The 14617-nt window shown below is 30.4% G+C and overlaps 1 protein-coding gene across 2 annotated transcripts in view; it reads left to right on the forward strand.

Moving 5' to 3' along the window:
- Positions 1 to 14617, forward strand: part of LOC111629894 (protein SHQ1 homolog) — a 37543-nt gene that overhangs the window by 20866 nt on the left and 2060 nt on the right. For both annotated transcript variants that reach the window (XM_023373823.1, XM_023373824.1), the window contains 6 exons: positions 544 to 585; positions 658 to 758; positions 896 to 949; positions 4244 to 4367; positions 8494 to 8614; positions 8687 to 8726. In XM_023373823.1, coding sequence (XP_023229591.1) covers positions 544 to 585; positions 658 to 758; positions 896 to 949; positions 4244 to 4367; positions 8494 to 8614; positions 8687 to 8726 — 482 coding nt within the window. The remainder of the gene's footprint in view (positions 1 to 543; positions 586 to 657; positions 759 to 895; positions 950 to 4243; positions 4368 to 8493; positions 8615 to 8686; positions 8727 to 14617) is intronic.

Genomic DNA, 14617 nt, shown 5'->3' on the forward strand with positions numbered 1-14617 from the left:
AAAATTTTATTTTCATTTATTATATTCCATTTGAAGATTTTACCAGTAAATTGTTGTTAATTATTATGCATCTTATTTATCAAGTTATCAAGATATATAGTTTTTTAATAATTATCTACTATCACAGATAGTAAAAAATGGTTGAAAGAAATTTGAAGCACCTGATCTATATAGAATTGTAAATAAAAGAACACAAATTTACAAAAAAAAACAATGTAAAAAGTTTAAACAATGCAATTTTATCTGATAATTTCCATATTTAAATTATACAGTTTGCTTACAAACCAATAAATAATTAGAACTGTAGAAAATAAATATGTATTTAAAACTTAAAAAAAAATTTTAAATACATATTTATTTTCTATGGTTCTAATATTAAGTTATGGTTTGTCTTAATATATGAATATTATTGGAAAATTGTTTTCTATAGTTTTAATTTATTATATCTATTGAAGATTTTAAAAGCAAATGTGTATTTTTTTTTTTTTTTTAATTTTAGTAGATAAACTACATATTTCAATAATTTTGTTATTTAATTTTTAGAAGCAGAAAAAGAAAAAATGCTGAAATTACCAAATAAAGAATATATCCTTTATTATATATATTTTAAAATTTATCATATAAGTATTTTATATTTAAGCCTTAACAATTGTGTACATTTATTAGATGAAGAAACAAGACATGCTCTTTATCTTGGTTTAGTAGATATTTTGTTAGCATTTGCATATAACGGAAGAACTACAGCGGGAGAAAATACTGTGAGTCATTGATAATTCATGATTTTTAATTGTAGAAAAAATTTATTATAAATTGAATGATTAATTTAATTAGTAAAGATAAACATTAAATCTATTGAATTTGCTATTTGTATTTCAAATAAAAATTTATTTTACAGGTGGAATCAGCATGGACAATCTGCAAATTGAGTGGGACATTATCATGGCTTGTAGTAAGTGTTTTCTAATTATTGAAATTCTAGCAGACTATTACTTGTATGCCTGTTTGAAAATGCATATTTGGGTTTATTAAATACAATAAATTTTGCAATAAAATATAATATGAATCTAATTTATGAATACTTGACATACAAGAATTCAATTCAAGGAGTACCAGTTGATATTTATGAGGAAAATATTCTAATCACAAGTGCAACAAGATTGAAATTCCTGCACATACTGATTAGATGGCTTGTGCGTTCTAGTCTTGTTTCTCCTTCATTCACTTATTAGTGCTATTTGTTCTAATATGGCTTCTATCTTATAAATTCTCCTATTAGTGATTTACAATTTTATTTTATGTTGTTTTACTAGTTTACTGCATACATATTATCTTAAGTAACTATTGTTTTCTTACCATTAGATAAAGAAGTGTCCAGTAAATTATGTACAGTACATTAAGTTCACACTTAATATTGTTAATAGGTTCTTGTTAATTGTAACATAAAGCAAAATGATATACTGTACACTGTCTGTCCAGAAAGTTCCAGTACTATTGTTCTAAAAAATTCAAAAGCAAATGGAAAGATTTTTAATCTTTACAATGTTTCACATAGTCATCTCCCCATCTCAATTCATGATTGACAACAATCATACAAGCACTGAAAGCTGCTTGAAAATTTACTTTTGTAATCCTCTTTAATTCTCATTTCACGTTGTCTAAAATGTCTTCTAAATCATTTGTATTGTTTACCCTTCAACTGCATCTTGAGCTATAGAAAGAGGAAAAAGTCACAGAGTACATGGTCTGGCAAATACAGTGTGTTAACAAGCACAGGGACTTGTTTTTGAGCTATTTTTGCTGTACAGTTCTAGGTGAATGGATTGTGCATTGTTGTGAAGCAGAAAAAAATAATTCTGTTTTTTGTCTTTCTGGGCAAACATACCAAATCCTTTTACAAAGACACTCCAACATGCTCAGGTCACAGAGGTCACAGTGATGCCTGCTAGGAAGAATTCTTTATGGACAAGACCATCAATTTGATGAGCATAATCTTGCATTATCTTCAAGTGATTGCCTCCCTTCTTGAAATTGTTTTTACCATTTAGACATCTTTGAACAAGATAAACAATTGTCTTCATACACAGTTTTCAAGGCATTGTAAATTTCTGTAGCTGTTTTATCAAATTTATGATTAAATTTTATTACTTTTCTTTGCTGCTCCATTGCTCCATCACAAATTTTTCAACAAACAAAAAAATTTTACCTTTAAAAGTACATTACAGAAAAAAGACTGACAATAGCATTCTGAATAAATCATGTGTAAACATGAAAGTTTTAATTAAAAGATTACATAGTAATCAGGTACATGGCACCACTTGTCTCTCTGATAAAAAATAATCAGTCCCGGAACTTTCCAGACAGTGTATAATGAAACCAATTTTCCCATAGGCTGAATTGTATATAAACAGGCTACAATTTCGTTAACATTCTTATTATGTCATGCTTTAAGGCTCTAGCATTTCCTATCTCATAGAATCAATTTTACTGTTTATAAAGAAAACCCATCAATGATAATTGTAAATTAATACAAATCTACTTGTTATAATGTCATTGAGGAAAGATCCAAAACAATGTTAAATAAATAACATATGTGAATTTGTTGTATTTATTTATTAGGTCTTAATCATTTTTTTTTTTTTGTGGCTGTATGGCAGAAGAAGTTAAGATGTTAGCCTACCTCTTTGGGGGACCCAGGTGGTAGGCTTGAATATGGACAATAAAAAAACCCTAGGAATATTTCTTGGGCAGTCTGTCCTCATGAAATATTTTAGGGTTTTTTGACTGCCCTCATTCTTTTTATTTATGACTGGATCCCATCTCTCACTATCTGGCTGCTCCCATTGTGAACTTGGCCAGAAAGGGCAGTATCCACAGGACAGAGAGTTAAAAAATAGAAACAAATCACTTTTCTCATTTCACAATCCCTTTTATGTATAAACAGAGTATTCAAAAATATGTTCAAAACTTTAAAGGATGGAAGATATGGTTGAATTGGAACAACAAAGATGGTATGAGACTCCCATTGAAACCTCTGAGGACCTTGTTGCCAGAATTAGTATTACTGCTGCAGCTGTGTGCGAGATGCCCAGTATCCTCCAAAATGTATGTGATTCATTGTCAACACTGAAGCATTCATTATGGTTGGTGGTTGCTCCTTTCAGCAATTTTTGTAATTATCCATTATTAAAGATTTTTTTCCATGTTCTGTGTCATGAGTCATTACTTTGTTTATGCCCTAGCACTTTACATTTGACCATACATTCTATAATGGGAAATGTTTGTTTTTGTGTTCTTCCACCCCATAAAGTTTTGCCCATCTTTTTTGAAACATCTTGTATATATGTATGTATATATTTTTAACCACTCTTTCCACATTCTGGACACCAAGCGGATCTTTTATTAGGCTCATTATGGGTTTGGCCAGACCCACAATGATGTCTGGGTGGTGAGGGACTTGACTGGCCTGACATATTTGGGATATACCACCCCTGTAAAATTTCTAAGGTTTTATTGACCCAACCAGATTTATTTCTGGATCCTTCAAAGCAATAGGCTGACAATTTAACCACTCAACCATCTGACAATCTGACTATATTGTAAATAATCAACATTATTTACAATATAATGTTGATTATATTGTAAATAATGTAATCAACATTTTCATTTATTTTATTTCATTTGAAATCATTGGCTGATGATAGGTGAACAGGCATTTTATAGAACTTCACTGATATTTGGGATGTATAGATAATTCAGAACATATACAAATTTTAATCATAAGAAATAATAGAAAAGCTAATCCCAATTTACAAGATTTTGATTCACTAAAAGTTTTCAGGATCCGTTATGAGCATATCTTGATTCTAATAATAACTTTTGATATATTATCAATATATCAAAAGTTATATTGATAAACTTTTCCAGTCTAAATTCTATTATTTTCTGATAATATAATGAAAATATTACATAAACTTTTAGATTTAACTTTAATTTATAAAAGAAATTATAGGTTTTAAAGTGATTAAAGTGATAAGATTAAAAGTATATTATATTAAAACATGATCTTTTGGTTTTTAATACAAAAACTACATTTATTATTGAGAAGATATTAAATTCAGAAAAATAATTATCATGAAAACCAAATCAATAAGTTAGATTAATGTTTCTTAGATTAATTCTTATGATATAAACTTTTATAATAGATTATAAATTTTAAAACAAATTAAATTTTTTTCTTTTTTAGACTTTCCATTCTTTGAATGAAGTGGCAATAAATTTTATACGTCGAAGTCTCTGTTATCCTTTATACAGACACTGGGGACTATCATTAAAAGTGATAAAAGATGCTAGTAAAATATTATATTTAGGTAAGTTAATTTGTTTTCATTATAATTGAGAATATTTTTCCTATTTAATTGTTATACAGATTGATTATCCAAAGCAATTCAGGACTGGGGTTGTTCAGATAACTGATCATATATGAAAAAATATATTAACCTATTCCTGTTAAAATTTTTTCCGTTGCGTGTCACTTTGCGTTTGATTTTCGTTGATGTTAAGCTTAACAAAAATTTTTAAAATAGTAATCATGGCTATTGTATCATTAAAAATTATTTCTTTATTTTTCACAAAACAAACAAAATAAATATATTGAAAAATATAAAAACAAAACAGTTATATTTTGGAAGTTAATCTAGTATCAAAAATGTTGCAATTCAACACAACACACATCCCAACAGACAGTCCTCAGAAAAACATCACACAAAACAAGCAAAGCTCCTTTTTTTTTTTTTTTTTATCTGGAGATGTTAGCTGCTTGGGCTTTATTCTCCAATGAGCTGAAGCAAAACACACCAGTCACAATGCAAGGTCCTAGAATATAGCACACGATGGGGGAAAAAAAGCCTCGTTCAAATACTGGCGCGTCCTTAAGTACCCTCTCAATGTGTATAAATCAGAACGTTTTTGATACTAGATTAACTTCCGAAATAAAATTGTTTTTGTTTTTATACTTTTCAATATGTTTATTTTGTTTGTGCAGAATAAAAAGAATTTTTAATGATACAATATGGTTGCACCCGTGCTTCCAGCTAAAACACACACACCAACAAAAATAATATTGGAGTAGTCCTAGACATAACCAAATATTGCACCAAAAACACTACATAACAAAATAATAATGTTGCATCAAAAAAACTAAATTAAAATTTTGAAGGATCTAACCTACATTGGCTAACTCTAGTACCTCACATCTTATTCACATGGCCATCGCCACTCTTGGATATGAAACTTCCAAAGACTTGTAAGTTAAGCACTAAATTTTCAGAGGCCCACTTTTTGGAAATGCTTAAAAAGTGGGTCCTATTATACAAGGAGTCATTTATGTTTAAGGCTACCAACATGCTCACCATATTTTGTTTGAATTGGAAACCTGAATGTCTGGCCCTCTCCTTGTAAGTGACAGTTTAACATGTTACATTTGCTTTCCAGACACAAACTGATAAGGCTACCGGCACCTGCATTAATTAGTAAGTAAAACTGATGCCGATAAATAATTTGAAGTGGTGAAAAAATTTTAAACCTGGTGAAATAGTGGTGATATTTTTTAATTTTCCAGAGCAACCTCTGCATCTGTACATGTTAATTTCAGACTGAGGCAAGGATGGCCATTTATAGGCTCAGATGTACTGATCAGCTTATTACTAGGCCCAGTATTGTTGGACATTTGGCTTTACTGAAGAACGATTAAAGAAGATATCTTTTTGATGGTTTCCAACAAAATGTTGTCTCAGTTTTTGTTCAACAGGCATTATTTAGTCTCTCATTTTGATTAGCATAAGGGTAAGATGACCTTTCATTCATAGTATATTATCCTGTTTGTAGATGAATCTAAAACTGATAATGGCTTGGATGCTGGCATTTGTAGATTTGTAGTTTGAGAATGGTATATTAGAACCTTTTTGTCCTGCTGGGTAGCTTCCCACTGTGTTCCAAGCAGAGATACTAGCTATTATTTGGTGTATTTGCATTATTTCACATACTTAGTATCTTTTTAATAAAACTATCTATATTGCCTTAAAGGCATTTGATTCCTGTCAGATTACTTTAGTACTTGCTTGGGATTACTGTTTGCACCTCAATGAGCTGGCTATCCATAATAGTCTTTCAATCTTGCAGCAAATAATATGTATTTGAATTAAATATAAAACATTCCATTTTGTATTTAATTCAAATACATATTATTTGCTGGAAGATTGTATGTGTGGTATGTAGTGTTTAATTTATCTACATTCCAGCTGTTACAGACTTTTATTTTATAATAATCTTTCCTTTATGGGTGCCAGAACATGAGGATATCACTGGCAATATAAATGCAGGGAGCTCTATATTCCATTGTGGAACCTAAACCAACACTTGGTTATTTCCTGTAATACTTTATCTAGAGCTGTCAAAGATTGGTCTACCTCTAATCATTTTCCAAACGCTGACAATCTGTTCCTAGGTTAAAGCATAGCTTCAAGACATTTCCTAGTCTGCTCTCTGAACAAACAAGATTCCTTCTTTTTTGACAAGAAACATGTTTATGGTTGGTGTTGTGACTGGTTTGAACACTTGTGTAAATGTGCCAACTGAAACTTTGTCTAGGTTCTCCTTTTTTTGACTCTAGTGACATCCCTCAGCTTTCTTTGGAGGTCTACCCCTTTTTTTTTAAAGAGATTAGACTTCTGAAGTAATTTCCTGTGGAGCGCACAATAAATGTATTTTCAGGTCAAGGTGCATTTGGTCTGCCAGCCCCACTAGTTCAATAAACAATAAACAAACAAGATTTTTTCTTGTGTCATCTTCTAATCTTTTGATTTGTTACACTGAACGACTAGTACTCACCTCTGTAATAGTAACAGCATGCCTATACATTTATATGCTTTCTGGAATTTCTTTTTGGATTGATGTCAGAGATGTTATTGTATTTCCTTGCCAATTGTGAAGTATTTGCCTCTTAGAGCTTTCTTCACTCATGGAAACAAAGAAATTGCAATGGGCTGATTAGTAAATATGGGGATATGGCAAGATTTCAGTTCCAATTATAATGTGAGAATCAGAATAGAAATTATACAATTAATATATTTAAATATGAAGTTTAATACATCAAGCTAGAAACTGACCCTAATCTAAATCGGAGACCTTTCCTTAAGGGACTCCAACCTTTTTTTTTTTTTTATTTTTTTTTTTGATGATGAAAAGAATGAGGGAATATTACTTTCTTATGTAGTAAAATTACTTCTCCCTCCAAGTTGTTATTTAATTTCCCTGAGAAAATAAATGTATCTTCTACATGTTGTTTACACTAATGGAAACCACATTTGTCACTTTTGCAAAAAAAAAAAAAAAAAAGGTAAATTGAACTTCCCTTTCTCACATTCTTATCGCCAATCTTGACAACCATCTGGATATCTACCCCTCTCTACATCATTAGCAGACACGAATCCAGGATTTCTATTTAGAAAGTTCAATAAAAAGGACAATTTCCCCCAATTCAGAGAGTTCTCCAATCATTCCAAATTGTGCTCCAAACCCAAGAGTCTCTCCTTCAAAAATTTTTGACTTGTACACTTTGAAGACAGAAGTGAGTTCCCATTCTCTCATCCTCCCCTTTCCAAACATTGTTTCCATCTAGAGAACTCCAATGAGGTAGTAAGTTTTACTTAATGTAAGCTGTCTCTCTCACATGAATAGATAGGGATTTAGATTTTTCATCATGTAATGATTTTTATTTACTTTATATTTTGTTCCTAAAAAATTGTTTTGTTTTGTTGATTTGAATAATGGGCTCAACTCTATACCAATGTCTTATCACAGATATACAATTCTCTCCTACTCAAAAAAGTATATAAATTTAATCATTAGCATGTCTAATGCTCTAATTAGGTGTCAGGAAAAACTGACAGGTAGATCAAACGAACTACCTGTCACCCAAATCAAATACTACAAAAACCATCCTAGTGACCCTGTGGGCAAATCTTCCTGATCCAAGGCCAGTAAGGAGTGAGAAACGAAGCTTTCGTCACCCCGACTTCCCACATTTGTTTCTTGCCCACCGGATTCCCATAATAATACTGGTTGAACAATATTGACAAAATGTGATGTAATGTTGTTGTACTTCATAATTAACTTCTGAATATTTGATTTTTGTGAACAGCATATTGAATATTTTTTTGAGTCTTTGAATAATTTTATTCAGAGTTGTTTCATGAGGAATACCAAATGATTACTTTAAAACAATCATCAATCGTAAACCATTAAAAAAAAAACCTGTAAACAAAATTGATCTACAGGAACTAATTGACACTTGAGGCTGGCCCCAAGACATCACAGAGGACATATTCAGCATATTTTTCTCCAAAAATTTATGCAAGAAAAAAATATTGAAATGATTTTGTGAATTTAATGGTCAACATTCATACTTTTCTAATTTTATTAATGTCTCTCTTACAGGAAAAGAATATGTTTTAAAATGTTTGTTGGAAATACATTCCCTTCTACAGAAATACGAGTCAAGATATATCATCAATGATCTTTATATTATGGACTACTGCATATGGATACAGACTGTTAGGTAATAGAATCAACATCTTTATCAATTTTTTTTTTTACTGATATATACTATAGAAATTTAATTTATTTATAGCACAGAAACTTTGATGTCATTATCAAATGCCCTTTCTCGGGTAAGTCATTTCTAATAAAAACCGTTATTATTTTTTAAAACTTATTTATTATTATTNTATTTTCATTTATTATATTCCATTTGAAGATTTTACCAGTAAATTGTTGTTAATTATTATGCATCTTATTTATCAAGTTATCAAGATATATAGTTTTTTAATAATTATCTACTATCACAGATAGTAAAAAATGGTTGAAAGAAATTTGAAGCACCTGATCTATATAGAATTGTAAATAAAAGAACACAAATTTACAAAAAAAAACAATGTAAAAAGTTTAAACAATGCAATTTTATCTGATAATTTCCATATTTAAATTATACAGTTTGCTTACAAACCAATAAATAATTAGAACTGTAGAAAATAAATATGTATTTAAAACTTAAAAAAAAATTTTAAATACATATTTATTTTCTATGGTTCTAATATTAAGTTATGGTTTGTCTTAATATATGAATATTATTGGAAAATTGTTTTCTATAGTTTTAATTTATTATATCTATTGAAGATTTTAAAAGCAAATGTGTATTTTTTTTTTTTTTTTAATTTTAGTAGATAAACTACATATTTCAATAATTTTGTTATTTAATTTTTAGAAGCAGAAAAAGAAAAAATGCTGAAATTACCAAATAAAGAATATATCCTTTATTATATATATTTTAAAATTTATCATATAAGTATTTTATATTTAAGCCTTAACAATTGTGTACATTTATTAGATGAAGAAACAAGACATGCTCTTTATCTTGGTTTAGTAGATATTTTGTTAGCATTTGCATATAACGGAAGAACTACAGCGGGAGAAAATACTGTGAGTCATTGATAATTCATGATTTTTAATTGTAGAAAAAATTTATTATAAATTGAATGATTAATTTAATTAGTAAAGATAAACATTAAATCTATTGAATTTGCTATTTGTATTTCAAATAAAAATTTATTTTACAGGTGGAATCAGCATGGACAATCTGCAAATTGAGTGGGACATTATCATGGCTTGTAGTAAGTGTTTTCTAATTATTGAAATTCTAGCAGACTATTACTTGTATGCCTGTTTGAAAATGCATATTTGGGTTTATTAAATACAATAAATTTTGCAATAAAATATAATATGAATCTAATTTATGAATACTTGACATACAAGAATTCAATTCAAGGAGTACCAGTTGATATTTATGAGGAAAATATTCTAATCACAAGTGCAACAAGATTGAAATTCCTGCACATACTGATTAGATGGCTTGTGTGTTCTAGTCTTGTTTCTCCTTCATTCACTTATTAGTGCTATTTGTTCTAATATGGCTTCTATCTTATAAATTCTCCTATTAGTGATTTACAATTTTATTTTATGTTGTTTTACTAGTTTACTGCATACATATTATCTTAAGTAACTATTGTTTTCTTACCATTAGATAAAGAAGTGTCCAGTAAATTATGTACAGTACATTAAGTTCACACTTAATATTGTTAATAGGTTCTTGTTAATTGTAACATAAAGCAAAATGATATACTGTACACTGTCTGTCCAGAAAGTTCCAGTACTATTGTTCTAAAAAATTCAAAAGCAAATGGAAAGATTTTTAATCTTTACAATGTTTCACATAGTCATCTCCCCATCTCAATTCATGATTGACAACAATCATACAAGCACTGAAAGCTGCTTGAAAATTTACTTTTGTAATCCTCTTTAATTCTCATTTCACGTTGTCTAGAATGTCTTCTAAATCATTTGTATTGTTTACCCTTCAACTGCATCTTGAGCTATAGAAAGAGGAAAAAGTCACAGAGTACATGGTCTGGCAAATACAGTGTGTTAACAAGCACAGGGACTTGTTTTTGAGCTATTTTTGCTGTACAGTTCTAGGTGAATGGATTGTGCATTGTTGTGAAGCAGAAAAAAATAATTCTGTTTTTTGTCTTTCTGGGCAAACATACCAAATCCTTTTACAAAGACACTCCAACATGCTCAGGTCACAGAGGTCACAGTGATGCCTGCTAGGAAGAATTCTTTATGGACAAGACCATCAATTTGATGAGCATAATCTTGCATTATCTTCAAGTGATTGCCTCCCTTCTTGAAATTGTTTTTACCATTTAGACATCTTTGAACAAGATAAACAATTGTCTTCATACACAGTTTTCAAGGCATTGTAAATTTCTGTAGCTGTTTTATCAAATTTATGATTAAATTTTATTACTTTTCTTTGCTGCTCCATTGCTCCATCACAAATTTTTCAACAAACAAAAAAATTTTACCTTTAAAAGTACATTACAGAAAAAAGACTGACAATAGCATTCTGAATAAATCATGTGTAAACATGAAAGTTTTAATTAAAAGATTACATAGTAATCAGGTACATGGCACCACTTGTCTCTCTGATAAAAAATAATCAGTCCCGGAACTTTCCAGACAGTGTATAATGAAACCAATTTTCCCATAGGCTGAATTGTATATAAACAGGCTACAATTTCGTTAACATTCTTATTATGTCATGCTTTAAGGCTCTAGCATTTCCTATCTCATAGAATCAATTTTACTGTTTATAAAGAAAACCCATCAATGATAATTGTAAATTAATACAAATCTACTTGTTATAATGTCATTGAGGAAAGATCCAAAACAATGTTAAATAAATAACATATGTGAATTTGTTGTATTTATTTATTAGGTCTTAATCATTTTTTTTTTTTTGTGGCTGTATGGCAGAAGAAGTTAAGATGTTAGCCTACCTCTTTGGGGGACCCAGGTGGTAGGCTTGAATATGGACAATAAAAAAACCCTAGGAATATTTCTTGGGCAGTCTGTCCTCATGAAATATTTTAGGGTTTTTTGACTGCCCTCATTCTTTTTATTTATGACTGGATCCCATCTCTCACTATCTGGCTGCTCCCATTGTGAACTTGGCCAGAAAGGGCAGTATCCACAGGACAGAAAGAGTTAAAAAATAGAAACAAATCACTTTTCTCATTTCACAATCCCTTTTATGTATAAACAGAGTATTCAAAAATATGTTCAAAACTTTAAAGGATGGAAGATATGGTTGAATTGGAACAACAAAGATGGTATGAGACTCCCATTGAAACCTCTGAGGACCTTGTTGCCAGAATTAGTATTACTGCTGCAGCTGTGTGCGAGATGCCCAGTATCCTCCAAAATGTATGTGATTCATTGTCAACACTGAAGCATTCATTATGGTTGGTGGTTGCTCCTTTCAGCAATTTTTGTAATTATCCATTATTAAAGATTTTTTTCCATGTTCTGTGTCATGAGTCATTACTTTGTTTATGCCCTAGCACTTTACATTTGACCATACATTCTATAATGGGAAATGTTTGTTTTTGTGTTCTTCCACCCCATAAAGTTTTGCCCATCTTTTTTGAAACATCTTGTATATATGTATGTATATATTTTTAACCACTCTTTCCACATTCTGGACACCAAGCGGATCTTTTATTAGGCTCATTATGGGTTTGGCCAGACCCACAATGATGTCTGGGTGGTGAGGGACTTGACTGGCCTGACATATTTGGGATATACCACCCCTGTAAAATTTCTAAGGTTTTATTGACCCAACCAGATTTATTTCTGGATCCTTCAAAGCAATAGGCTGACAATTTAACCACTCAACCATCTGACAATCTGACTATATTGTAAATAATCAACATTATTTACAATATAATGTTGATTATATTGTAAATAATGTAATCAACATTTTCATTTATTTTATTTCATTTGAAATCATTGGCTGATGATAGGTGAACAGGCATTTTATAGAACTTCACTGATATTTGGGATGTATAGATAATTCAGAACATATACAAATTTTAATCATAAGAAATAATAGAAAAGCTAATCCCAATTTACAAGATTTTGATTCACTAAAAGTTTTCAGGATCCGTTATGAGCATATCTTGATTCTAATAATAACTTTTGAAATTCTGTACAAAGATCAAGAATTATGAAAGTTTGAATTTTGTCATCCAGTGTAATGCATCTAGTCAAAATGAAAAGTTTTGGAAAATGGTAGCCTGATTTTATTAATTGGGCTGCAATTTGAAAAAATTGTAGGCCTATAAATTCTCACGCTAATCCGCCTGTCTGTCTGTCTTTTCTTAATCTCTAGAATAGAGTTAGATAGACGAAAGACGAGAAAAGTTATGAAAACCTTGAGGGCAGTAGGCCCCGATTAACTATATACGAACTTCTAATGTAGACCAGAAGTCATGTTATTTCAATTCAAAATTTTCCCCTAAAAGTAGTTAATAGATGACCGGCATGACTCTATTGTTAAAGAAAAAGTGTGATGTACAGGGGCAAGACACTACTAATTTGAGGTGGAGAACATATATTTTAAACTAAATAAATTAAAAACGATTAAAAATTGCAGCTTGACATTGTGACGATGCACAATAAATAATTGTTTGTTGAATATGAATATAAATTATGGAAAACATTAGATATAAGTTATTGTTTCGACATAAGATAATTTCATTTTTGTAAACTCTAAAATAGAATATACTTTAAGTACTGTAATGCAAAATATAAAAAAATAATATTTGCTGATTATCAAAATCTTGAATAATAATTATTTAATTAATAATAATGCCAAAGTTATNCAGCGTGGTGTTTTCTCCTGCAAAAGGATTTTACTGATTTTTTTTAGAAACAGCCAAAAACACGGGGATGCTTAGAATACTCATTTTTAAACTCTGTAGAAGGAAATGCAATTCGGAAGAGGTAGATTTTGGCAAATAATGAAAATATGTCATGAGTACATAACTTTTACTCAACATTGGCTTCTGAATTTGTAATGAGAGAGATTTTTTATGTGCATAAAGGATTTTTTTACATACGTAAAATAAATTTTTGTTTCCTATAACCTAACACACTGAGCAACAGTTGCGATTTTGAGTCCCGCTCAGGGCCGAGTATTTTCTTCCAGAGGTTAATCTTTACCTATGTGCACCGTCATGGTGGCTCGTTCCTTTCTTCTGTTTGTTGGAATCAAGGAACAGTGGGGACGCACGTTCTAACCTAACCTATTCTAATAAATTACCAAATTATTGGAGTTATTGGTTATAGAAATGGCAAATTCCATCTAGACAAAGGAAAATAGCGTATACAGTTCAACAAATGGATACTACGTACATCGCAAGGATTCAACTAAATAAAGAGGAAAAACGCCAAGTGTTTAATTAATAACACAGTCTTGTGTTCAATAGTCAAGAAATAAGATGATGTTAAAGCAATAAACACATATGTCGTCCCAGTACTCAGTTATTCTTTTGGAGTTATACATTGGACTCACATAGATCTTAAGCAACTCCAAATGAAAACAAGAACAACACTTACTAAGCATAAACAACATCATCCTAAATCTGCCATAGAAAGATTAACCCTTCCACGTAAAGGTGGCGGATGTGGCCTGATCGACATAGTTAACCTCCACAACAAACAAATACAGACATTGCGAGAGTTTTTCTACAAAAAACAAGAAATGTCACAGTTACATAAAGCAGTAACTCTAGCAGACTCAAGTAATACACCATTAAATTTACATTCACAACGTATGGACACGACACAACATCCAAAATCACAGATAAAACAATTTACCACAATAGACCAGACATCCCACTCATTGACAAACACAATAAAATCACATACGTTATAGACATAGCCATTCAAAACACTCACAATGAACAAAACACATGCACTGAAAAAATTAGCAAGTAAACAGAACTTGCCCAGGAAATAAGGAATCTGTGGAGGATGGATAGGGTTCTTATTATACCTGTTGTCCTCTCCTCTACAGGTGTCATACCCCACACACTACACAAAAGCCTGGGAACATTAAAATTGAATAGAAACACACACATCACACTACAGAAGGCCA

The sequence above is a fragment of the Centruroides sculpturatus genome, unplaced genomic scaffold, assembly GCF_000671375.1.
Source record: "Centruroides sculpturatus isolate CEXI.00-Female unplaced genomic scaffold, Cexi_2.0 scaffold528, whole genome shotgun sequence".
Taxonomy (NCBI): Eukaryota; Metazoa; Arthropoda; class Arachnida; order Scorpiones; family Buthidae; genus Centruroides; species Centruroides sculpturatus.